Below are 27,985 nucleotides of genomic sequence, written 5' to 3'. Positions count from 1 at the left end.
ACCCCCCGACTAGACCTGGCGGCCCAGTCAAATAATCCCCCTTCTTTTTTAGGGAGTGGAAAAAGAGAAAGGGAAAAGAGGCCACGACTGGGTTAAGCCTGTCTCTATCTCTGGGTAGTCGACTTGTCCCAAAAAAGGGCCGTTCGACACTCATAACTGTGTTGGGGGAGGTTACGTGTCAACCTGGTGTGCTGGCTATGAGGCACACAGCAAGTCTGCCCAGCACACACCGCCAGTTCACGTAACACAGTTCAGCCTTGTGGCGTTTTGTATAGGGACCCCTAGTGTCACTACATCGACACCAATGTCGAGTGAGTGACAGATAGGGAACGTCATGGTTACTGGTGTAACCTCCGTTCCCTGATGGAGGGAACGAGACGTTGGTCCCTCCTGCCACAACGCTGAACTACCCGCTGAAATGGCCGGACCTTATATCGGCTCCTCAGCGTAAAACCTGAATGAGTGGTTGCATACCAGCTCCTTTTATACCTGTATGTTTCGGGGGAGTGGCATGCAAATACCACTCGCCAATTTTCATTGGCCTTTTATCAAAGACCAGAGGTGTCTCGGGCTCCCAAGAGTGACCCCTAGTGTCACTACATCGACACCAACGTCTCGTTCCCTCCATCAGAGAACGGAGGTTACACCAGTAACCATGACGTTAGATTTCTCTGAAAACAAGACAAAATATCTTGTCATTTTGCTTCTGGAGTAAATTTATCTTGTTTTAAGGATGTATGGATATTTTACTGGAAAACAGCCAAAAATACACAGGAAGAAAATTATTTTTTGCAGACATAAATGCTGCTGAGACTAAATTATAGTCTGAAACACACATAAGTAAGGAAAGTATCTTATTTAATTACTGATCCTTGGGAGAAATAGCAACAAAGCAGTCAAATCCTTTACATGCAAGACAGATATGTATTTATCTTCTGAACGATTCACTTATTCTTGCTGTTATAAAGACAGTTGTGTTCCAGGATGATTTACCTGTTTAACTGTGAGGTCTTCAGTTTTAGCACCACTTCATTTTCTCCTGTAAAAGAGTTTTATACTGTAAGCATTGTTATGAATGCTGTTTTAAAAGATTAATTACTGATAATCAAATACATAAATGAGTCATTTCCATCTGCATTAGTCTGATTATATTTATGTATTTATTATAACTGATAATGACTATAAACTCACATTTTAAACAGAATAATGATGATGATCATGATGATGAATAATTCTCCACATTCCACTGTGATCCCCAACACTGCATGACAACCAGAACTATGATGGACTAAAAAATGAAGAACATCAAGATGAACTCCAAACATAAGATGTAAGGTTATACAGGTACAGTGCATCCGGAAAGTATTTACAGCGCTTCACTTTTTCCACATTTTGTTATGTTACAGCCTTATTCCAAAATGGATTAAATTCATTATTTTCCTAAAAATTCTACAAACAATACCCCATAATGACAACATGAAATAACTTTGTTTGAAATCTTTACAAATTTTATTAAAAATAAAAAAACTGAAGAAAAAAAACCCACATGTACATAAGTATTCACAGCCTTTGTTCAATACTTTGTTGAAGCACCTTTGGCACCAATTACAGCCTCAAGTCTTTTTGAGTATGATGCTACAAGCTTGGCACACCTATTTTTGGGCAGTTTCTCCCATTCTTCTTTGCAGGACCTCTCAAGCTCCATCAGGTTGGATGGGGAGCGTCGGTGCACAGCCATTTTCAGATCTCTCCAAAGATGTTCAATTGGGTTCAAGTCTGGGCTCTGGCTGGGTGCTAACGGTCCTTGTCCTGTTGAAAGATGAATCTTCACCCCAGTCTGAGGTCTAGAGTGCTCTGGAGCAGGTTTTCATCAAGGATGTCTCTGTACATTGCTGCATTCAACTTTCCCTCGATCCTGACTAGTTTCCCAGTTCCTGCTGCTGAAAAACATCCCCACAACATAATGCTGCCACCACCATGCTTCACTGTAGGGATGGTATTGGCCTGGTGATGAGCGGTGCCTGGTTTCCTCCAGACATGACGCTTGCCATTCAAGCCAAAGACCAGAGAATTTTGTTTCTCATGGTCTGAGAGTCCTTCAGGTGCCTTTTGGCAAACTCCAGGCGGGCTGTCATGTGCCTTTTAGTGAGGAGTGGCTTCCGTCAGGCCCCTCTACCATACAGGCCTGATTGGTGGAGTGCTGTAGAGATGGTTGTTCTTCTGGAAGTTTCTCCTCTCTCCACAGAGAAACGCTGGAGCTCTGTCAGAGTGACCATCGGGTTCTTGGTCACCTCCCTGACTAAGGCCCTTCCCCCCCGATCGCTCAGTTTGGCCGGGCGGCCAGCTCTAGGAAGAGTCCTGGTGGTTCCAAACTTCTTCCATTTACGGATGATGGAGGCCACTGTGCTCATTGGGACCTTCAACGCTGCAGAAATTTTCTGTACCCTTCCCTAGATCTGTGCCTCGATACAATCCTGTCTCAGAGGTCTACAGACAATTTCTTGGACTTCATGGCTTGGTTTGTGCTCTGACATGCACTGTTAACTGTGGGACCTTATATAGACAGGTGTGTGCCTTTCCAAATCATGTCCAATCAACTGAATTTAACACAGGTGGACTCCAATCAAGTTGTAGAAACATCTCAAGGATGATCAGTGGAAACAGGATGCACCTGAGCTCAATTTTGAGTGTCATGGCAAAGGCTGTGAATACTTACGTACATGTGATTTTTTTCAGTTTTTTATTTTTAATAAATTTGCAAAGATTTCAAACAAACTTCTTTCACATTGTCATTATGGGGTATTGTTTGTAGAATTTTGAGGAAAATAATGAATTTAATCCATTTTGGAATAAGGCTGTAACATAACAAAATGTGGAAATACTTTCCGGATTCACTGTATGCTTTAGCATTAATAAAATCTTTACCTGTCACCGATACAGCAGCTGTTCTCTGAGATCCATATTGATTGCGAACACACAGTAGCAGAATCCACTCTGTGGTGCACTGTAACTTTGTCCAGATCCAACAGCTGAAGTTTCATTCTCCTTAAACTAGATGTAGTTCACAGCAGGTGGGTTTGAATCACTGCTACAATTCAGAGTAACTGAATCACCCTCCGCTATTTCAGCAGATCCAACATCTGAGCTTTCATTCTCCTTAAACCAGGTGTAATTCACAACAGGTGGGTTTGATCAACTGCTGCAAGTCAGAGTCACTGAATCACCCTCTACTATTTCAGCAGATCCAACAGCTGAGCTTTCATTCTCCTTAAACCAGGTGTAGTTAACAAGAGGTGTGTTTGAATCACTGCTGCTGGTCAGAGTCACTGAATCACCCTCCACTATTTCACCAGATCCAACAGCTGAGCTTTCATTCTCCTTAAACCAGGTGTAGTTAACAAGAGGTGTGTTTGAATCACTGCTGCTGGTCAGAGTCACTAAATCACCCTCCACTATTTCAGCAGATCCAACAGCTGAGCTTTCATTCTCCTTAAACCAGGTGTAGTTCACAACAGGTGGGTGTGAATCACTGCTGCAGGTCAGAGTCACTGAATCACCCTCCACTATTTCACCAGGGGAACTGGTGGACACTGAGACATTCCTATACAGTTAATATCTATCTATCTATCTATCTATCTATCTATCTATCTATCTATCTATCTATATATATATATATTAACTGTCCAGATTCACTAATAGACACTAACACATTATTGGGTGAGTCTAAAACATACAGTACAAAAGAAACTCTTTAATGTTGATTTGGGATTGTTAGCCAATAATCTCTTACAACAGTCACTGCAACAACATTAATTTACAAAAAACATTTAAAGTGACAGCAGCAGAGTATTTCTCTCCATGGTTATTTGAGGACTTGCACTTGTATTTTCCACTGTGATCAGAGCGGATCTTTGTGATGCTGTAGATTTCTCCAGATGTCAGATATCCTGTCCCTTTAAACCAGCTGATTTCTGCAGATGGGTTTGAATCACTGTTGCAGGTCAGAGTCACTGAATCACCCTCCACTATTTTAGTAGATCCACTATTGGAGATTACAGGACTTTCTGGAGGATCTACAGGTGAAATATTTCAAATATAAAATTTCAGTCGACTACTGAAAGCCCATGGCCACAGTGTCAAGGAAATATAACATTAGTGGATGCATGTATATTTATTTTCAGTATTAACTAGGACTGCACAATTAGTTAAATAATCAATAAAAATAACAATGTCAGTTGCCAGATATAACTCATGGTTTTAAGTGTGAATTTTTGCTGGGCTGAGTATTGTAACTGTTCAGACATGTCTGTTGCCTCCTTTATGTATAATTGATTCAAATTTTGAATAGCAGATTTGTTTTCATGAGGACCAGTGTAAAATTCACACTTAAAGAATTGTAAAGTCATTCAGTAACACCCTTCGAGTTTATTATTATTATTATTATTATTATTATTTTGGATGTGTAGCCTCATGAATGGTATTGTATGCCGCACACAAAATAAGTATTTTCATGTAATTTATATTAGGAAAAATTAATTGTCATTTCAATATTAAAGGGATAGTTTACCCAAAAATGAACATTTTATCATCATACTCACCTTCATGCCATCCCAGATGTGTGATCTTTTTTTTTCTGCTGAACACAAACAAAATTTTTTAGAAGAATATCTCTGTAGGTCCTTACAATGCACGTCAAAAGAGACCAAACTTTAAATATATAAAAAACAAAATCAGCAGAAAATTACGACTCCAGTGATTAAATCCATGTCTTCAGAAGTGATATGATAGGTGTGGGAGAGAAACAGATCGTTATTTTAATCCTTTTTTACTATAAATTCTCCTCCCTGCCCAGTAGGTGGCAATATGCATGAAGAAAGTGAAAGTGAAAGCAGAGATTTATAGTAAAAAAGGATTTACATTTTAGTCTGTTCTCACCCATCATCAATCAGATCACTTCAGAAGACATTTATTAAACCACTGGAGTCATTTGGATTATTTTTCTTCTGCTTTTGCGTGGTACATGAGCTTCAAAGTTTTGGTACCAACTCACTTGCATTGTATGGATCTTCAAAGCTGAGATATTTACATTCAGATGTATCTCCTAAGTCATACACTATATCAAAAGTTTTAGATATCATAAGATAGCATTGTGTGAGGAACAGGCCAAAATAAAGACCATTTCAATGATGAAAACAATAACAAAGGAACGCTAACGGCCCAGACACATTTCCAGTTTATCACTTTTAGTTTCTGTTACCTCAGAGAATTCAACATGGTCCACATTTTAATAAAGACATCTTATGACAGTTGTGTTAACATTAGTTAACCTCCCGCTGTTCATTTTGAAATAGTTTGACGACAAGCAGGAAATGTCCATGGGTCAATGACGTCACCTACGAATACTCCTTGAAATGGTCTATAAGTGTTTATTAGCTGATAATCTGCCATTTTATCTGTGATTTGTGTGAACGAGAGTCATTGTTGTTATGATTTAAATTATGTCATAGCTTTGCATCAAAACAACAGCATTTTTATTCATTGTGGAGGGTTACCAGTTTTTTTTTTTTTTTTTTTCTCATAGGGATGTCAGAAAATAACTTTTTTGCGGTCAAAGTGACAACATCCATTCTTACTCAACACATCGTGTTTTGAAATTCTGCAGAACATGTTTCCATTTTCTCAGACACATATGTACACACAGTATATATATATATATATATATATATATATATATATATATATATATATATATATATACACAGTGCATCCGGAAAGCATTCACAGCGCTTCACTTTTTCCACATTTTGTTATGTTACAGCCTTATTCCAAAATGGATTAAATTAATTATTTTCCTCAACATTCTACAAACAATACCTCATAATGACAACATGAAAGAAGTTTGTTTGAAATCTTTGCAAATTTATAAAAAATTAAAAATGAAAAAATCACATGTTCATAAGTATTCACAGCCTTTGCCATGACACTCAAAATTGAGCTCAGGTGCATCCTGTTTCCACTGATCATCCTTGAGATGTTTCTACAACTTGATTGGAGTCCACCTGTGGTAAATTCAGTTGATTGGACATGATTTGGAAAGGCACACACCTGTCTATATAAGGTCCCACAGTTAACAGTGCATGTCAGAGCACAAACCAAGCCATGAAGTCCAAGGAATTGTCTGTAGACAATTTTGTATCCGAGACAGGATTGTATCGAGGCACAGATCTGGGGAAGGGTACAGAAAAATTTCTGCAGCATTGAAGGTCCCAATGAGCACAGTGGCCTCCATCATCCATAAATGGAAGAAGTTTGGAACCACCAGGACTCTTCCTAGAGCTGGCCGCCCGGCCAAACTGAGCGATCGGGGGAGAAGGGCCTTAGTCAGGGAGGTGACCAAGAACCCGATAGTCACTCTGACAGAGCTCCAGCGTTTCTCTGTGGAGAGAGGAGAACTTTCCAGAAGAACAACCATCTCTGCAGCACTCCACCAATCAGGCCTGTCTGGTACAGTGGCCAGACGGAAGCCACTCCTCAGTAAAAGGCACATGACAGCCCGCCTGGAGTTTGCCAAAAGGCACTTGAAGGACTCTCAGACCATGAGAAACAAAATTCTCTGGTCTGATGAAACAAATATTGAACTCTTTGGCCTGAATTGCAAGCGTCATGTCTTGAGGAATCCAGGCACCGCTCATCACCTGGCCAATGCCATCCCTACAGTGAAGCATGGTGGTGGCAGCATCATGCTGTGGGGATGTTTTTCAGTGGCAGGAACTGGGAGACTAGTCAGGATCGAGGGAAAGATGAATGCAGCAATGTACAGAGACATCCTTGATGAAAACCTGCTCCAGAGCGCTCTGGACCTCAGACTGGGGCGACGGTTCATCTTCCAACAGGACAACGACCCTAAGAATACAGCCAAGATAACAAAGGAGTGGCTCCGGGACAACTCTGTGAATGTCCTCGAGTGGCCCAGCCAGAGCCCAGACTTGAACCCGATTGAACATCTCTGGAGAGATCTGAAAATGGCTGTGCACCGACACTCCCCATCCAACCTGATAGAGCTTGAGAGGTCCTGCAAAGAAGAATGGGAGAAACTACCCAAAAATAGGTGTGCCAAGCTTGTAGCATCATACTCAAAAAGACTTGAGGCTGTAATTGGTGCCAAAGGTGCTTCAACAAAGTATTGAGCAAAGGCTGTGAATACTTATGTACATGTGGTTTTTTTTTGTTTTTTTTAATTTATTTATTTATTTATTTATTTTAATAAATTTGCAAAGATTTCAAACAAACTTCTTTCACATTGTCATTATGGGGTATTGTTTGTAGAATTTTGAGGAAAATAATGAATTTAATCCATTTTGGAATAAGGCTGTAACATAACAAAATGTGGAAAAATAAAGCGCTGTGAATACTTTCCGGATGCACTGTGTATATATATATATATATATAATATATATATATATATATATATATATATATATAGAGAGAGAGAGAGAGAGAGAGAGAGAATAATAAGAATACATATATGAATATAAAAATGTAAATAAAATGTGCAAAAAATAGTTCACACACAAATGTGAAACAGATATGTAGTGTGCTACATTCTATATTGAGAAATCAGTATCATTTATACATTGACAAATCAATTTGATTCACTAAAAAGAGGAGTTCAGCTATTTTAACTTATTAAATTCAAATTACACATCCTGATTTTGTCTGTTTTAATACTTTTTTAAGAAGTCTATAAATACCATTTTTGAAAAGTAATCCAAGTATGATCAATAAATGTATATTCAATGAACTATTCATCAGTTTTCAAAAACATATTTACTGAATCCTGTGTTCAGAACATTGCTTGGTGTCCACATTCTTTGGTTTGTTAGTTAAGCTCAGTGGTTTCTCTGCCAGTGTGGGCAGGAGTCAGGAAAGAGGAAGAAGCCTTTTATGTCCGCGTGGGCATTTTAAAATGAACAATATTAACCATGTAATTCATCAGCGTAACATCCGCTGGTGATCAGACTGGCTAGTACATGGTAAGACTGAACACTTGCTCATATACTGTATTTGAATATTGTCTGATTAATGCTGTAGTAGTGAGAAATGACTATTTTAATGATTAACATTCATATTCATAATCTCTCATGTGAGCTCAATGTTGTATTTAAATGAGTGTCTACATTACATTTGATATTAAAACATGTAAAATTAGTGTTTATACCTCTGACAGCATTTAATTTTAGTTTACTTGAAGATCACATGTTCTCATCATGGTGTGTGTGTTAGATGTCATAGCTCCTCTTCCTCTGATCTGTCTGCTCATGATTCCAGGTGAGTCACTGTTATTGGCCTGTTTCATTTGATGTCACTGTATGAACATGCTGCCATGTTTGTGACCAAAATTTCATTTACCTTTGGTGTGCTGAGCTATGGGATGCCATTAAACTCTGTAAAATGTTTCTATTTGTAAATCTTAAAAATGTGATTACATCTGTTTACTTACCAGAGCCAAAATATAGTTTTTTCCTTCAATAAATTTATATCTTTAAAGTGACACGGCTTCATTTCACCAAAGTCAAACAGTGATGAAGGGGGAGCGCAGTGATGAAACACTTGTCGTATGGAGATAAAATGTATTTAAATGTCTGCGGAAGTCAAATTTGGCAATGTCTGTGCTGACTTCAGACCTGTATACACCTTTCTTGGGACTAGGCATGGATCTAAAAATAATTTTTTTTTTATGTTTTTCTTGACTTTTGTTGTTTTTTTTTTCCTGCGGAACATAAACAAAGATATTTTGATGGATATATGAGGTGTTTGTGTCCATACACTATAAATCTATGGGGTCCAAAACTTTCAAGCTCCAAAAAGGTCTTAAAGGCAGCATAAAAGTAATCCATAAAGCTCCAGTGATTAAATGAAAGTCTTCTGAAGTGATATGATCACTCTGGGTGAGAAACAGACCATATAAGTCCTTTTTCACTATAAATTGTTGCATTCAACTACTAAAGATGCAAGAACCAGTGTTGTATAGTGTCAATAGCATTGTGCATGATGCATCATTTCTTCTCTGTATGCAAACGTGAATGAGATTTGTCAGTGTTTTTGGAGAGGAAGATTAGTAGTGAATTATGACTACAATTTGGCATTGCTCTTCACACAGAGTTATCATTTGACTTTAGATGACTATTTAGTGCACAATTTGTAAATTTCCATTTGCACTATTCATTGATAGTGCAGTTTGCAATGTATGACTGATGGATATTTCTGTTTTCACAATTCTGTCTCAGCTGTTAAATTCTGCTTTTCTTCTAACTAAGGAAACCTCAGATTGACACATTATGACTTGTATCGTGAGGTTATTAATAATTATTTGATTTTTATTTATTTATTGACTACCAGAAAGGCCACATTCAGATTTTGGAACAAAAGGGTCAGAGGCTCATGCCCTTTGCATGTCAAAGCTCACCTCTAACCAAAACCACAAGACATTAAAAGACCTTGAACAATGATATTCTAACAGTTTAAGTGGCATTTGCAAAAGCTGCTGCTGATTTGATCATGAATTTTGTGTTTCAGGGTTTTTTTGTGCTGCTTATTATGACTATGATTATTATTATGATTATATTGGTTGGAGTGTGAGCTACAGCCGTTCATACATCTGTGCACTAAAGGGCTCAACAGTGATAATGCCCTGCACTTATACATACCCTCCTGGATATCAGATCATGAAAGTATTCTGGACTAAAACTGATTTTAAAGAAAAACATGAAGAGTTTCCGGATCTGTCTGAGGACCCTGAATATAGCCAAAGGATTCATTATCTGGGAGATAAACAGAAGAACTGCACCCTCAGACTGAGTGATGTGCGACAGAAGGATTCACACATGTACTATTTCAGATTCATAACTGATAATTATGGAAAATCTTTTGGTTATAATGGAGTGACGCTTGATATCACAGGTAACTTTCTGTTTTCTGTTTGATCACAATCTGTATTGAATCACATATATAGGACGTCTTAAGTATCAGTATTATATTGCTTTCAGATCTTCAGGTTGAGTCTCCTGAGAGCGTGACAGAGGGAGATCAAGCCAGTCTGACATGTAAAAGCACCTGTGATCTGACTGACAGAGTAACATTCATCTGGTTGAAAAACACACAGATATTAACTGAGAGAAACAATAAACTGCTCCTGCAGTCAGTCAGAAGAGAGGATGCAGGCAGGTATAGCTGTGCTGTACACGGACACAAACTCACATCACCTGATGTTTATCTCAATGTCAGATGTAAGTAGATATTCAGTCATGAACAATTTGTTGAGGTTAAGTTTGTGTAACTCATTATGTACAGTTTGGTAAATAACAAATGCATTCTATTGATGAGCCACTGTATGTTGTTTTTTCTCTACTATTATTCTAGATCCTCCAAAGAAGACTTCTGTAGAGGTGAGTCCATCTGGTAAAATAATGGAGGGTTATTCAGTGACTCTGACCTGCAAAAGTGATGCAAACCCACCTGCTCAAGAGTACAGCTGGTTCAAAGGAGGAATGTTGGTAGGATCTGGAAAATTCTACAGCATTACAAAGGTCCGCTCTGATCACAGTGAACAATACATGTGCAGGTCCAGAAATGAACTTGGAGAGAAATACTCTACTGCTGTCACTTTAAATGTTTTGTGTAAGTTTATGATGTTGCAAGGACTGTTGTAAAAATGATTGGCTGACTATCCCAAAACAACATTATATAGAGTTTCTTTTGTATGTTTAAGGCTCACCCAGGAATGTTTCAGTGTCCATCAGTCCATCTGGTGAAATAGTGGAGGGTGATTCAGTGACTCTGACCTGCAAAAGTGATGCAAACCCACCTGTTGTGAACTACACCTGGTTTAAGGAGAATGAAAGCTCAGCTGTTGGATCTGGACAGAGTTACAGTGCACTACAGAGTGGATTCTTCTACTGTGTGGCTCACAATCAATATGGATCTCAGAGATCAGCTGTTGTATTGGTGACAGGTAAAGAATTTATTAATGCTAGAGCACACCTGTATAGACTCCACCTCCTGGCCTGGCGTTGGATTCCAATAGAGTGGATGTATGCGTCTGCGTTGTTCAAGTCTTTTCTGAGCGCTGATTGAATGAAACACTAGTTATTAATATTATTGCAATTTAGTTTCAATTTACTCTGACCTGTTTATTAATTAAATTTGACTCTTAAAATTATTGTATTAAGTTGATATGCATGACCCCCCCCCCCCAGAACTGATGTCACTTTTCTTAAATTAGTTCACATATACTATATAGTCTAGTCAAAAAAGAGTTAATAATGCTGACATATTATAAAGATGTATAATTTGTCAACATTATGAAAAATTTTGAACAGCACACTATATGGTAAATGTGAACTAATTTAAGCAAAGTACAGTCAAACCCATGGGTAGGGTCAATGAGCAACAACAGGGAAATATATTAATTATTAATTTAAATTTGATTTCAATCATAGTAGACCTACATTTTCGGTTAAGGTTTCAATTCTTTTCTGATCATCATTTTAGATATAATTTGGAGTTTTGATTATTTGGTTCTCATTATTCATTCATTTAGGTGTCAATGTCGCTTAGCGTTTACGCCAGCAGAAAAAACACGAGGTTGCCAGTTCATTCTAAATTCAGAGGCTGTAAGGGTTTACTAATATCATTAAATTAGACTGTCTCTCTTAATTAAATGATAGTTTTACTTAGTCACATAGATACAACTTATTTTAGATGAGTGATAAGTCAGTGACTGATGGTGCCAGAGGATTTGCTCTCATTTTTGGACCGCAGTAATAATCATATCCTGGTGATACATATATGCTTGTGGTATGTGCACATAATTTACTAGTAATAATGAGTCCAAACGGAATCCTGAATAAATCAAAGTTTAACCATTTATTAACAAGGTAGGTATTAAAACTTAGCATCATATATAATCAATCAAAGCCAGTTTACAAAGATCAGAATGTAACACAAACACGCATCATAAGAAATAGAATACAAGTCAGAGAAACATATCTGGCAATAGAAATGACACACAGCAATTGTGCGGGAGATCTGACTACAGATATCCTGATGGCTTTGCCAACCTACCCAGGCAGAATAAACATCAAATGCCAAATGGTATACAATACGAATTTGGGAATTAATGGGTTTTGTTGTCTCGGGACCACACATTATCTGCATAAAGGAGTAGCAGTAGTAGGCAGTAGGGATAATTTATCCAAATTCTCATAACTTTGTTATCATATGGCTTTTTAGGATGAGACCAATTTACCAATTTGTGCTGATTCATTTCAAATTATATCAAACATGCACATTCAAAACCTTTGTTTTCATTGAATAAGGTTGTGGCAGATCTCACCGCCTTCTTTATCAAGGAGGAAGCGGGAGCCGGCTGGACAGATCATGCAGACTTTATTTACATACAGTTCACATAGACACAACATACACAGTGTGCTCTGGCACACATACGATGGCAGACACAAACACAGCTCTGTGCGATGCTCACTCTGTTGACTTTTAAGCCCAACGCAAATTGCACACGATAAGCAAGAACTCTCTCTCTCTCTCTCTCTCTCTCTCTCTCTCTCTCTCACTGGCGTCCCCAGCTTCTCTTTATCTCTCTCCCGCTGATTGGGTATCTCAGTGCCAGGCGTCCACCCTGATGGCCCATCCATGCCATCCGGACTGACTAACCCACCCCCCCCATCTCCAGAGGGGAGACGCTGCCCTTCTGGCTGTTCCGCCGCCTCCTGGGAACATGAGGGGAGGGAGAGGGGAGAAAGAAAGAGCGAGCAGGAGAGACAGAGAGAGAGAGGAGTGAGAGAGAAAAGGAAAAGATAAAACAATAAAAAACACGCCAGCCCCCAATCACGCCATCAGTTGATCCTCAGCCAGCTGGGCAGCAGTCCTCAGTGACACCAGGCAATGGCACTGGACCCGCGCCACTGGATTGAGCACTCCCTTTGCGTCGTGAACCTCCATCTGCGGCAAGGGCTTTCTGACGGCACATCTTCCTCCAAGTTCTAGGTTTCGGCACCAATGTGACAAAGTTCTTTAACTCTCTGCCCGACTCAGGCCAGGGATCTCTCTGTTATGTGCCTTACTCACCCCCCCCCCCATTTCTGGAGAGGAGCTGCTGCCCTTTCGGCTGACCCAATGCTGGATGGTTTTCCCACCTCCGGGAAACAGGAACAGCTCTAGGGGAAGGAGAGGGAGAGGGGGAGTGAGGGAGGAGCGAGAGAAGGAGAGAGAGAGAGAGAGAAAGAAGAGAAAAAAACACGTCGGCATGTTTGGGAGCCCACCCGGGCCTCAGCCAGCTGGAACACCTACCCTTTCGGTAGCCTGCTGACAAACTGCTCCAGTACCACCAGATCGTGTATCCTTGGCATCACGTTCTTGAGCCAGCATCGAGGTCTCCAGGACACTGTGGTCTTCCTCTATATCCCGGGTTTTGGCACCAGTGTGGCAGATCTCACTGCCTTCCCTACCAAGGAGGAAGCGGGAGCCAGCTGGACAGATCATGTAGACTTTATTTACATACAGTTCACGTAGACACAACATACACAGTGAGCTCTGGCACACACATGCTGGCAGACACGCACATAGCTGCGTGCGACGCTCACTCTGTTGACTTCTCAGCCCAACGCAGATTGCACACAATAAGCGAGCTGTGTGCAACTCTCCCTCTCTCGCGCACTGGCGTCCCGCTCCTCTTTCTCACCCGCTGATTGGGTAACTCAGTGCCAGGGGTCCACCCTGACAGCCCGGCCACGCTCTCCTCCTCGTCACAAAGGTATATTTGTACATACAGTTCTTAGGTGTGTTTGAGGTCATTCTGAGATGGAGAGGAGATGAGTGGATTGGGGAAAGGAAAGGGAGAGAGGGACAGAGGTGGATGATCAACAATGAGCAGTGAATCTGATATTCCAACTCAGTGGAGTGTGGTACTTCAGGTAGAGATGCTAATGTGTAAGAAGGTTCATATGCTGATTTTCTAAGAAGTTCTTTGTTTACTCAGTGAGCAATGCTTACTGGATCCAGACGCTGTGGCACCAGCTTAACATTTCAGCTTACTGGGTTCAGATGTTGTGGCACCAGCCTTACATTTTGGCCCTGGACCGTGGGACAATCTATAATTATAATTAATTCATTTATAATAATATTTATTTATCACACATTTGCACTTATACAGTGAAATTCTTTTTTTTTTTTTTTTCTTCCCACATATCCCAGCTAAGCTGGGGTCAGAGTGCAGGGTCAGCCATGATACAGCATCCCTGGAGCAGATAGGGTCAAGGGCCTTGCTCAAGGGCCCAACAGTGGCCCCCGACCTTCTGATCAGTAACCCAGAGCCTTAACCACTGAGCCACCACTGCACCAATCTGAAAGTGTACCTGTGGAGTTATTGTTAGGTGTGTGTTCAGTCTCCATTATTGCAGTCTTTGCAGTGTGGGTAGCTGTAGTGGGCTGAGAACCAGGGCATTTTCTGCTGATGACTTCATAGATCAGATGAGACATCTGAAGTAGCAGCACTGGGCCAGTGTGAAGGTAAAGATGAGGGTACTACTAGCTACACATCCACGGATTATCCATGTGATGTGAATGGGTTGGGGCACCCCATAAAAAGAAGGATGGTTATTTCTATTCTTAAGCGTAAGAAATATGATATAGTGTTTCTTCAAGAAATGCACCTTTCTCCGCAGGAATCTGAAAAATTTGGAAATATATGGGGTGGGATTTTTTTATAGTGCTGGCTCGAGTAAAAGCAGGGCAGTCATTACACTGATAAGTAAACATCTACAATTCAAATGTCTCAAACAGAGTAAAGATAAATTAGGAAGAGTCATTATTGTTTTAGCTGAAATTCAGGGACAAAGTCTTATTTTGGCTAATATTTATGCACCTAACATTGTTGATCAGAGGTTTTTTATAGATCTTGAAGGGATGTTGCAAGCCATTGGCACCCCTCATGATATAATATTGGGAGGAGACTTTAATAGTTTGATGGACTCAGTCCTTGATCATAGTGAAGCAAAAGTGTGCAAACCCCCTCGAGCAACAGTGACGCTTCACAGGATGTGTAAAATTCTTGTTCTTACAGATATTTGGAGACTTTTGAACCCATCTGGTAGGGACTATACATTTTTTTCATCAGTCCATATGATTTACTCTAGAATAGATTTTCATCTGTTGTTGATTGCTCAATTGGAAACATTTTAGTCTCAGATCACGCCCTGGTGTGTTTAGAGGTGTTGCCACATTCAGAGAAAAGAAATCATATAGTTGGTGCTATAATGTATCCCTTTTGCAAAATCCTTAATTCCAACAAATGCTAAAGGCTGAAATCAATGTCTATATGGAGACCAACTGGTCCTCAGTATCCTCTGTGGGCGTGGCTTGGGAGGCACTTAAGCCTGTTCTTAGGGGTCGGATCATACAGTATGCCTCATTCACCAAAACATCCAAAGCATAAGAACTCGTGGAATTGGAAGGGAATATTAAAAGTGCCAAGGCAGAGCTGAAGTGCTGAATATCGTCTAATGGCCTCAGAGGATTGACCCGATTGAAATACAGATATAACACTATTTGGTCTAAATCCGAAGCTTTGGCTCTGACAGCATACTGCCCGGTAACGGCTTTTCAGCCAGGCACCTTCCAGTGGCCCAAAAGGGCATTAAGTATTTGGGTATTTTATTCCCAGCAAATTTGTGTGATTTAGTTAGAGTTAATTTTGACCCATTAATAAAAAGTTTTTTGAGCGATGTGGGCAGGTGGGCTTCATTACATTTATCTATGATTGGGAAGGTTAATGTTATTAAAATGAATTGTATTCCAAAAATCAACTACCTGCTACAATCACTCCCTATAGATGTCCCCCCATTTCAAGCAATTTGATAGCATAGCAAAGTCCTTCATTTGGAATGGTAAACGTCCCAGATTACATTTCAGTAAGTTGCATAGGCCGATTGACAAAGATGGGCTAGGCCTACCCAATATTTTGTTTTATTAATATGTATTCAGTCTCAGACATTGGCTCATTGGTCGCTTCCACCTGAGAGAGCCCCTCCCTGGTTTTGTATTGAATAGGAAGTTCTTGCCCCTATTTTGACATTACAAAGACATTCTATCAAACTAACCGGAGAAGTTAAGTTACACTCCGTTATCTCGCATTTGCACACGGTATGGACAAAAGTGTCCAGAGTGTTTAATTCTGACCTCAAAGTTATGTATTAATAAGTCCCTTTCTGCTGGACAGAGTGGATTGTGAGGGAGGTTAATACGCTCAGTGACCTATATGAGAGTGGAGTGTTGAGATCCTTTGAAAATATGGTTCAACATTTTGGGATTCCCAGGTCTCAATTCTTTAGGTATTTACAGCTGCGCCACCTGCTCTGTACTATTTTTGGGAGTTGCATACACCCCCCTAAAGTGGCAGATACTCTGGAAGTGGTGATTACTGCTTTTGGAAAAGCCATGAGGCATCACTGTATTACTCCCTGCTAATTCAGAGTCTGGGGGATGGAGCTTCAACTTCTCACAAGAGATTATGGGAGAAAGACTTAAACTTGGTATTGGAGGAGGTAGTGTGGACTAGGATTCTAAAAAACATCAAGTCTGCATCTAGAGATGCAAAGGTGCGCCTTATACAATTTAAGATTGCACATCGATTCTATTGGACCCCATAGATTGTATAGACTTGGTCTTAAAGACACAACCACCTGCTGGCGATGCCAATCAGAAGATGGGGACAAAACTCATGTTTTTTGGTGGTGTGTTAAGATCCAAGAATTCTGGTTGAGGGTTCAGAGTTTTATGTGTGATGTATTGGGCACTCAAATTTCATTTTGTTCCAGACTCTGTATTTTAGGCAATGGAGCGGTCATTATTATAGGGGATAAATATATAAGAAATTGGGTCCTAGCCAGTGTTATGATTGGTAGACAGATCATTCTGAGGGGATGGAAGTCGGCTGGTGCACCCTTATTTAGGGAGTTGTGCACGGAGATGGGTAGGGTGGTGGCATTTGAGGAGATGTGTTTAATAAGAAGTGGGGCAGCTATCTAAACTTTTTGGAAGGCTCTTGGGGAGGGGCAGTGGAGAGGGATTTTTAGTTTAAATGTGTGTGATCATTATTTATTTATTGTGACGAGGAAGAGCGCGGGGCCGGGCCGTGACTACGCACGCCTGGCCCCCAATCGGGCTAATCAGCCGAGGAGAGGGATAAGTGCAGTGAATGTGGCAGTTCGGGAGAGAGAGAGCCACATGCAGCTGCAGTGTGTGCATTTTGTCCTGTGTCTTTTTGTTTAAGTTCTTGTCTCTCTTCACTGGCTGCCGGATGATGCATGGATCAAATTCAAGGCTCTGATGCTGGCATACAGAACAGTCACTGGGTCTGCTCCAGCATACCTCAAATAATTTCTGCATACTTATGTGCCCACTAGAAGCCTGTGGTTGGCTAAGGAACGTCGCCTTGTTGTACCAACACAAAGAGGCACCAAAACACTTTCCTGGAATTTCCGCTTCATCATACCACGTAGGTGGAATGACCTTCCCAACTACATCTGTGAAGCTGACTCACTTTCTGTCTTCAAAAAATGGCTAAAAACACATCTTTTCCATAAGCACTAAACCAGATACTAAAAAAATATTGTGCACTTTAATCTGTTTTAAATACTACTATTCTGATGCTAGTGAAACTTTGTAATATGGCACTTTTTCTTACCACTGTCTCCTTAAGATGATTCACTTATATGTTCCTCTTTTGTAAGTCACTTTGGATAAAAGCGTCTGCCAAATGAATAAATGTAAATGGGTTAGGGTTAGGGGTTAGGGGTTAGGCTCAGCCGGTTCCCGCCTCCTCATTTCCCAAACTTAACCTTTGTTACTTTGGTGCCGAAACCTGGGAAGGAGGTGGTATGCGCTGTCGTGGAGTCCTCGCCACTACCAGCCAACCCAAAGGAGCAGCCACGGCCATCCGCCGGGGGACGGAGGAATTGCTGCCGACTGCCTGGACCGGAAGAATGGCTGCCATCTGCGAGGGGAGGAGGGGCTCGCTGCCGGCCGCCTGGAGTGGTGGAGCCACTGCCAAAATGCGGAAGGGCGTTCCATCCTCCAGGGGTTGGAGGACTTGCTCCGGTCCACCCGGGGAGGAGCGGCTGTCATCTGCCAGAGCTTTGGGAGTGGCTGAGGGCCAGGCGACAGCGTATCTGGGTGCCAGTGAACCAGGTTATTCCTCTCTCTAGTCTCTTTGTCTCTCAATGTCACTCCGCTTTGCCCTTTCCCTCTCCTCTTTTTTTCCCCTCCCCTCGACCACCTCCCCAGCCCTAGAGAGGTGGGGAAAAGCCTGCTATTAGGTGGGTCCAGAAAGGCAACAGTTTTGCTTTTCAGTTTCATTTGTTAGAATCAATAATATATGTTAATCAGAAAATGACCATCACTGCCAAACCGAGAACCATCAATGTAACCTTGTGTTTGGTCCGGGAGTTTTTGGTCATGTAGAGGGCTTGGCTCTTCCTGTTCAGGTTGACATGTGTGTGGGTGACCCTCAACATCTCCAAGCAGATGAAGCAAAATTCAGGTGTTTACCGTTGTGATGTCATGCTCTTGAATGTCTGTTAGCCATCTTTCCAATCTTTGGGATGACATGACTTTGATTCGTCCCTGCAACAGCATTTGAACGGGCATGTACAATGTTTGTACTATGACAGGTTGGAAACCAACGATGGGTTCTGTTGTTGTTAACATCTAATGGACTGCCAAGACAGACCTGTGGCATTCTTTCCCATGTATACTGTGTTTGGTTAACAGTAAACGCTAATTTCCATTGGTCTTCTCATTTAACCTTGATGGACCAGAAGCCATAGGACAGTAAACCAAGAGGCTTTTGTTGAAATTTGCGATAACATGGTGGAAGGATTTGCCACTATTGCTGTCACTTTGGAAAGAACTCAGTTAAGATACTGGTAGTCAATACAAAGCCACCATTTTGCATTCAATTTTGGCACAGCAAACACTGAGAGTTGGTAGATGAACTGCATTGTCGAACTATACCCCTCTTTTCAAGCTGTTTGACTATTTCATAAATAGCATGTTTTTGTAGGGAAGGGGGCTTCCCCTCAATGCACACTTCAAAGTCAATGAGTCCGCAGTCTTGTTCATGTTCAGCCCAAACATCACTATGTTTGTTGATTTGTAATGGATATGGACATGATGCTTGTCTTGTCTCTTGCAAAACATCTTTTTCACAGTTTTATTCATTCGCAATTCAATTTGTTTCTCAAGACGGTGAATAACAAAACATGCTTTTGCATGATGTCCATTCCCAATACAGTTCCCTCACTGTTGTTTGGTAGATACCAAAAGGGCTTTTCTAGCTCTACCATGTCCAAATCGAGTCGGATTGATTGCGTTTTGGTCGCAATCATCGGTGTGTCATCTACACCTTTAATTCAAATGGATTCGTTTGTAAAAGGCAACAGAATATCTGTGCAGGAACATGCGGCTCCGGTATCAGTAAGAACGTTTGCTAACCGGCCTCCAAGATTAGCCCTTATTTTAATACGATTGCAGCTGGTGATTATGGTTCCTACTGTAATGGAGGCCACGCATCCCTACTGTATGTTTTATTTTCATAGTATTGTTCCAAGTTCAGCCTGGAATTCACTGTTTAAGCTACTTTGACTCTGCTGTTATCCTCCAGGTTGTTTAGGAGCTTGTCAGTAACGTATTCTAAATACTTTGGATTACTTCTTCAGCACTGGTAGATTTTTTCACTTGTTTTGACTATAAAAACTCTGCCAGTACAGTAAGACAAAATACACATGTTAAAAATACATTCTCTGAAAAACCGAAATATCTTATGTAGTGTTATTTCTAAAACAAGATAAATCAAATTGATCTTGTTTTAAGGATTTTTAGATATTTTTACAGGAAAACAATGCAAAAATTATTACCAAGAATATGATTTTTGCCGTAACATCAAAGGTCTTACTAGAAAAAAATAAATTATGATCCAACGTGAATTTTCTTATAAAAAATACGATCGTGTCTGGTAACATGCGCATGTAAAATGGCTAGAAATAGCATTTTAACTTAGCATAAAACTGACAATTTACACAAGGTTTATTTCTATTTTTTCTGCTCCAAACTTTCTTCAAACGTACTTCTCTGTCTGCTCGTATGAATGTAACACATCATAAGAAAGTGTTTCACCGCTGTTCAAATGCTCTTTGGATCGCATCATTTATATGTATAAATGTTTTCCATCTGAAAGGACTAAATATTAAATGAAACAAATGACAATAAAATGCAAAGTAATCTCTTCAGTAATTAAAATACTTTTTGAATGTAACTGTATTCTAATTACCAATGATTTAAATTGTAACTAGTGGAATACAGTTACTTATATTTTGTATTTTAAATATGTAATCCACATTTAAATCTACATTTAAAACATGTATTCCGTTACTCTCCAACCATGGCACCAGCCTTACACCTGTATAATTTCACATCTTCAGTTCAGAGAATTCATCTTGATGTTCTTCCTTTTGCAGTCCATCATAGTTCTGTTTGGCATGTGGTGTTAGGGATCACAGTTGGATGTGGAGGATTAATTATCATCATCATCATTCTGCTTATATTGTAAGTTAATGAAAGTTATTAATAGCCATAGCAGCATGAAAACTTGTTTTATATTTACAACAGCCAACTGTTTTTTGTGTTTCCTTTTTTGACAGTCAAAGAAAAAGGGTAAAAAGAAAACCAACTAAACATGAGTATGAGGTGAGTTGATTAAAGAACTGTACTGGGACTGGAAGGGAACCTGATTATTTACAGATGTGCGTTTTATTTCCAAGAAATTCTGTAAAAAAACTCCAAAGCATTCAATTCTGGTGACTTTTCTTGTGTACTACTATTGTGTAGCATTAACATCATTATGGATTAAAAGATTTTATCAAAATAAAAGTAGTCAGCTTTAGCAGTACCATGGTCAAGTGACAGTATCAGATGGTAATACCATAATACATGTTTCCATGGCAATCCAAAGTACATCTAGTAAACATGGTAATTTTGTGATTTTTTTTAAAATGCTTTTTATGTAATTTCAGAATTTTGATAACCTTTTGATTGAAAAATGCAGCTGTTTGGGCCCCCACCTGTTTGTTTGTTTCAATCCATTTATGTAGTTGATTATTAGTTTTACAGCATATTAATGCTCAGGTTTAATATATGTAAAAAAAAAAAAATGCGAGTTTGTTTCTTTTTCTTTTCTACACGCTACTGCAAAGGTCCTGCCTCAATAACAGCATAATGCCAAATTAAATATACTACAAAGTCAAAAGAGCTGATTTTATATCAGTGCCGTTGGCAGGTTAAATAAAAAGTTAGCAAATTCACAAAAGAAAAGTATAACATATATAATATTTATTTTGAAAAACCTAGTTAACTGAAAACTGTTATTAACAATAACAACTTTACAGACTATACAGGCTGCATTTCCAGGTGAAGTCGCATAGGTCTACTCTACATATACGTATTTACGTATTGGGATTGTAGTTTTGAAACCCCTTAACTTTCAAAAACCATGGTAAAGAGAAACCTTGGTTCAGTTTGTTTTGTTTTGTTAATTAATTAATTTTAATTAAGGTATGTATGATAATTTTGACAAGCTCAGCATGTTGCATGTTAACCCGACATTGACAAACTGTTACTTTTTAACAAAGTGTATTTATCCATCAAAGCCAAAAGTTTGTTTTTAAGGAATGGCAAATATAGGTAGCCTCCATTTTCATGACGCGCCATGATGAAAAGATGAGGGAATTAGGTATTTCCGATAGCATTACGAGTGACATATAAACAGCTGTTCAACACTTATTTTGATGTGCGATATCTTTCTCGATAAACTCACCTTTCTAAGAAAATTATTCATTGATATTGTGCCCCTCACTTCTCCTTGTCTCTTTCTCCATCATTTCTTTTGTCTTAGGCCAAGCGTGCACAGTACAATTTCTGACAGTCAAGAGGTTGTGAGCCTTTGTACAAGTTATTTGATCTAATACGCATACAGACACAGTGGTACACGACCAGATTTGGGCAGTAATAATATTACGTTCCCCAGTAATGAGTAGTGTAACGAATTATTAATAACATTTCAGTAATAATATTACAGTTACCATCTCCCCCCCCCCCCCCCCAAAAAAATAGCTCATTACAAGCTTACTTTTGTTGTCACAACCCCTACTGATTTGAAATCCAACAATCCAATCATCCCCAGATTCATTTTCGTAATCAGCGTGCATGCACATGAAGTCACCATTGCAGCAAGCTAGCTTGGAAGATGGAAACAGTTACATTCAGCGGTTGGAAATATTGCCATTACTTTGATTTTGTCGGGAGAAAATATGACAAGAACATTGTTGTCAAATGTAAATTGTGTGCAGGTAGTGGTACTAAGACTCTTTCCACTGCGAAAAACACAACCTCAAACCTCCTGAAACACCTACTACGACAGTACAACAACATGAAGCTCATGGAAATACACCCCACCAAAGATGAGCCACCTGCGGCCACGGAGGATGGCTGTAGCCCTACAATGGCTAAATAACCAAAACTGGATTTTTATCATGGACAGCAGGCTACAACAAGCTAAAAAGAACTAATGAAGCTTGTGGCTGGATATGTGGTGGATGAAATGTTGCCCATCTCCACGATTGACTCTCCATCTTTCAGACAGATCCTTGGGAAAGTACCGGTCACAGGCAACAGAAGACCCCCAGGAAAAAAATTATTTGCAAGTTATCTAGACAAGGAATACACATTGATGGAAGCTGAGCTGAAGAAAGCATTTAAAGAGACAGACTATGCCTCTACAACTATCGACATCTGGACTGCTAACCATAAAAGCTTTCTCGGGATGACAGTTCATTGGATCAACGGTCATGTTTGCGGTGCGAGAAAGCTGCTGTGGCATGCAAGCGGATCAGGGGGAGACACACATATAATGTTGTCGGCGTGGAGATCGAACAGATCCATTCATTTTATGAACGAATTACTGTTGGCAGGGAGTAGTAAGTAAAGTAATAATATTAATTTTGAAAAGAGTAACGAGTAATGAGTAATAAATAAAAAAAATTTAGTAACAAGCCCAACACTGTACACGACATGACTTTACAACCTGGTGAATTCCAACGCAATCACAAGCATTTTCGTGCTGTTCTAGTCATCACATCATCATTTGTATATGACATCATCTACTGTAATAACAATTACGAGAAAGCAAACAAACAACGTTGAGATTGTTTCTACCAGCATAACACTAAATCATCTAGCTAGGCTGTGTGAATGAATTAAAAAGCTTGTAGAAATTACAAACAGCGTATCTCACTAGCTATAATGCAATGCAACTCATCTGACAGCTATTGCTTTTGAGCGATCCTCTGTAAAATGTTGTCTTTGGGGACCCTGTCATAGTAGACATTGCAGGACTCGCAGCTCTTGCCAAAGTTCAGCTAGTTCGTTCTGAAGTAGTTTTTTGCCATGACCTGATTGGTCAACTTCAAGTGGATAACCAAATTATCTCGTTCAACTGCGCACACCTCACAAATTTAAACTGACAGTGGCCAAATTTTTTTAGACAGGAGGTCATAAGCTGCTCGTAAGCTACTCGGCTCTGCTCGTAATTCCTCACACATAATGCAAGCCTGCAATTTTCACGCTATTCCTATTTTTCACTGTCTTCTAATTTAAAGCATCCCGTTACTGTTTTACAGTGTCAGAAACGGCTCTACTTTGTGTGTAAGTCTGTGAAATAATGAATCGATTCAGGCCATTTTGGTAGCACGATAAACCAATTCACTGAAAATAACCGACTCGAGTGATTTATTCATGAATTGGACATCACTAGTTCTGTTTATTTTTGCTGATTTTAGTCTATAACTATTAGCATTAAGGTCTATATATATATATATATATATATATATATATATATATATATATATATATATACAGGTGCATCTCAATAAATTAGAATGTCGTGGAAAAGTTCATTTATTTCAGTAATTCAACTCAAATTGTGAAACTCGTGTATTAAATAAATTCAATGCACACAGACTGAAGTAGTTTAAGTCTTTGGTTCTTTTAATTGTGATGATTTTGGCTCACATTTAACAAAAACCCACCAATTCACTATCTCAAAAAATTAGAATACATCATAAGACCAATAATAATAATAAAAAAAAAAAAACATTTTTAGTGAATTGTTGGCCTTCTGGAAAGTATGTTCATTTACTGTATATGTACTCAATACTTGGTAGGGGCTCCTTTTGCTTTAATTACTGCCTCAATTCGGCGTGGCATGGAGGTGATCAGTTTGTGGCACTGCTGAGGTGGGATGGAAGCCCAGGTTTCTTTGACAGTGGCCTTCAGCTCATCTGCATTTTTTGGTCTCTTGTTTCTCATTTTCCTCTTGACAATACCCCATAGATTCTCTATGGGGTTCAGGTCTGGTGAGTTTGCTGGCCAGTCAAGCACACCAACACCATGGTCATTTAACCAACTTTTGGTGCTTTTGGCAGTGTGGGCAGGTGCCAAATCCTGCTGGAAAATGAAATCAGCATCTTTAAAAAGCTGGTCAGCAGAAGGAAGCATGAAGTGCTCCAAAATTTCTTGGTAAACGGGTGCAGTGACTTTGGTTTTCAAAAAACACAATGGACCAACACCAGCAGATGACATTGCACCCCAAATCATCACAGACTGTGGAAACTTAACACTGGACTTCAAGCAACTTGGGCTATGAGCTTCTCCACCCTTCCACCAGACTCTAGGACCTTGGTTTCCAAATGAAATACAAAACTTGCTCTCATCTGAAAAGAGGACTTTGGAACACTGGGCAACAGTCCAGTTCTTCTTCTCCTTAGCCCAGGTAAGACGCCTCTGATGTTGTCTGTGGTTCAGGAGTGGCTTAACAAGAGGAATACGACAACTGTAGCCAAATTTCTTGACATGTCTGTGTGTGGTTGATGCCTTGACCCCAGCCTCAGTCCATTCCTTGTGAAGTTCACCCAAAATCTTGAATCGATTTTGCTTGACAATCCTCATAAGGCTGCGGTTCTCTCGGTTGGTTGTGTATCTTTTTCTTCCACACTTTTTCCTTCCACTCAACTTTCTGTTTACATGCTTGGATACAGCACTCTGTGCACAGCCAGCTTCTTTGGCAATGAATGTTTGTGGCTTACCCTCCTTGTGAAGGGTGTCAATGATTGTCTTCTGGACAACTGTCAGATCAGCAGTCTTCCCCATGATTGTGTAGCCTAGTGAACCAAACTGAGAGACCATTTTGAAGGCTCAGGAAACCTTTGCAGGTGTTTTGAGTTGATTAGCTGATTGGCATGTCACCATATTCTAATTTTTTGAGATAGTGAATTGGTGGGTTTTTGTTAAATGTGAGCCAAAATCATCACAATTAAAAGAACCAAAGACTTAAACTACTTCAGTCTGTGTGCATTGAATTTATTTAATACACGAGTTTCACAATATGAGTTGAATTACTGAAATAAATGAACTTTTCCACGACATTCTAATTTATTGAGATGCACCTGTATATATATATATATATATATATATATATATATATATATATATATATGCTGGTGTACTTCTAAATATTGAAAAAAAAAATGTTTTCAGAAGATGTCAGCATTTAAAATCTGCAGACTCACTCTTCCGGCTAAAAAGACTCAGGAACACTTGCAATGTAACATAGAAGTTGAAAACCCTTGTCCTACCAAATGCTTTTTCGAACAAAAATGCATCTTCCTCAGCAGTGCAGTGTGTCTGGCTGTGCTCTAACTGGCGCTGATCAAGCCTTAATAGGGCACTTTAAAAGGACAACAATCCATGCTATAGAGTTGTTCTAAACAGATTTTCCAGTAAGAATTGCTTAAAAAGTGAGTTCAGACTGACCCTTATCACCTTATGGAAATAGGGCATATGGGTAATCGCTTCTGAATGGAACGCACAAACATGCTTGTCAAGGCACTTCAGGGTGACTTTAAAAAATCTCTTGTGTCCCCCCCCCCAAATAGAATTCAGATCCCAGTGATGTCACATATATAGCTCTTGACCCCAAGACCAGGTCCTCTGATATGTACAACATACTCACAGTGAGTGAAACCTTAAAAACTAAAATCCCAAAGTTTGTGCATTTAAAGTTATATAATGTGTCAAATATATGAAATAATCTTTCTCTTTTGCACACAGACTGTTCATCCCAGACCTACTCAAGAGACAAACAGAGCTCTTGCTCCTCAGCCAAACATTCATGAATATGAGAATCTGTCAGTCCAACACTGGCAGAACCTCAGGTCTTCTTGAACCCTCCTATTGTGTTTGGGGAAAATTTGACCCACACTTGATTTTTAAACTCCCCACATATCTTTATGTTCAAAGTTAGCTGCACAGACACAAAATTAAAAATTGTGTGGTATTTATTTATTTTTTTATTTTTATTTTTATGTCTGGCTCTCACTGCCCTGTAATGGTAAAAGGGACTTTCTCTCAATTTTCAGTGCTGCAACAGACTTAGTAGAGATAATGACCACTAGTACCAGATAGTAGAATGAGCTACAAATGACTAACAAACAAAGACGTCCTTTCACATATTTTTGGCATCACATCACAGTGCTGTAAATACATTGGGCACACTTATGTTTTAATAATTTTGTACAAAGTTATTGTGATAAACAGGATGAAATATTGTCTACAGTTACTGGGTAAATGAGATTACCTTTACCATAAAAAAAGGGAAATGAAAATGGATTTCATTATGAGCAATATCAAAATGTTACACAGTTTTACAGTTTGTGAAAATGAAAATATGAAAGTTTGTAAATGTTTAGAAATTTATAAACTGTTAAATTTAGTTGATTGTCAAAGTTTGTCAAATGTTCAATGAAATTAAATGTTTAAAAAATAAATATTTGTTATGCTATACAGTCAGTTTGTGAAAATGACATTTTCAATGAAATTCTCAAATGTTTTTAAAAATGTAAAACAGTTGAAATTACACAAGTTCTCATACATTTTATATTGTTTAGTCTTTGACAAGATACAATAAATGTTTTCTGTGTGTTGATTTTTGGCAGATTGCATGGAAACCAATGTGGATCAATTTGACCCTTAACACATAGGACCTATTTTATTTTTTTATTTTTATTTTTTTTACACAATGGGAGAGTTAAAATAATCAATAAAGAAACTGATCTCACTACTGGTCAACAGATATTAAAGACATAGTTCACACCATCCCAGACAAGTATGACTTTCTTCTGCAGAACACAAATAAAGATTTTTAGAAGAATTTTTCAGCTCTGTTGGTCCATACAATGGGTACCATTGTAAAAAAGTACTCCAAATGACTCCAGAGGTTTAATAAGGCTATGTTCACACAGGCAGAAAAAAAAAAAGAAAAAAAAAAGATTTTTTTTGGATGCAGTCACTCAAATCCATTTAGGTTTTTGTAGTCTGAACAGGACAAAAATACAATAAATCAGATTTTTACAAGCCTGATTAAAATCAGATTTTTTTTAATGTGTCTCAGTCTGAACGGTTAGATCGGATTTCATGTGTTTTTTTTTGTTTGTTTTTTTTTTCGTAATTTACTGTGCGTGATGGTTGATATACTTCAGGTTTCACAACAAGAAAACATACTGCACTCCAAACAACATAATTAATGCCTTCACAGAGCTTCGAATTTAATACAATAATGATGGTGACACAGCAGGATCGTTACAAACAGAATTTTCAATAAAAATGACATCAAAAGTGAGTTCAGCCTGTTTTATTACACATTTCAGCCCAGGGCACGCAAAGCACTGCAAACCTCTTATAATAATACAGACATTGGCTTAACTTACCCAAAGATATGAGCTAAGGTGCAGTAACCCATACCGGT

At 39.2% G+C, this 27,985-nt stretch overlaps 2 protein-coding genes across 4 annotated transcripts in view; both read left to right on the top strand.

Annotated features, from left to right (window-relative positions):
• LOC127432701 (ribonuclease inhibitor-like) overlaps window positions 1–27,985 on the top strand; it is a 275,817-nt gene that overhangs the window by 155,610 nt on the left and 92,222 nt on the right. The window lies entirely within an intron of this gene.
• LOC127432457 (B-cell receptor CD22-like) lies at window positions 7,948–27,336 on the top strand. 3 transcript variants are annotated; one of them, XM_051683563.1, is made up of 10 exons: window positions 7,948–8,033; window positions 8,284–8,328; window positions 9,577–9,960; window positions 10,047–10,286; window positions 10,420–10,677; window positions 10,769–11,011; window positions 20,589–20,676; window positions 20,772–20,817; window positions 26,118–26,195; window positions 26,293–27,336. In XM_051683563.1, exons 2-10 carry the CDS (start codon window positions 8,319–8,321, stop codon window positions 26,404–26,406), a joined length of 1,461 nt encoding a protein of 486 aa, XP_051539523.1. In that variant the 5' UTR covers window positions 7,948–8,033; window positions 8,284–8,318; the 3' UTR covers window positions 26,407–27,336. The 3 variants fall into 3 exon arrangements, with proteins under 3 accessions (XP_051539523.1, XP_051539521.1, XP_051539522.1); XM_051683561.1 differs by having other exon boundaries at window positions 7,988–8,033; window positions 8,228–8,328; XM_051683562.1 differs by having other exon boundaries at window positions 8,014–8,033; window positions 8,241–8,328.

Source organism: Myxocyprinus asiaticus, chromosome 42 (genome assembly GCF_019703515.2).
Source record: "Myxocyprinus asiaticus isolate MX2 ecotype Aquarium Trade chromosome 42, UBuf_Myxa_2, whole genome shotgun sequence".
NCBI classification, from domain to species: Eukaryota; Metazoa; Chordata; class Actinopteri; order Cypriniformes; family Catostomidae; genus Myxocyprinus; species Myxocyprinus asiaticus.
The sequence above is the reverse complement of the archived record's forward strand: the minus strand, read 5'-3'. Positions and strand labels throughout refer to the sequence as shown.

Coding starts and splice junctions, on each gene's coding strand:
- LOC127432457 (XM_051683561.1), top strand. CDS start 8,268: ATGGTGTGTGTGTTAGATGTCATAGCTCCTCTTCCTCTGATCTGTCTG. Junction 8,329..9,576: donor CTGTCTGCTCATGATTCCAG/GTGAGTCACTGT, acceptor TTTGTGTTTCAG/GGTTTTTTTGTGCTGCTTAT. Junction 9,961..10,046: donor AGTGACGCTTGATATCACAG/GTAACTTTCTGT, acceptor TATTGCTTTCAG/ATCTTCAGGTTGAGTCTCCT.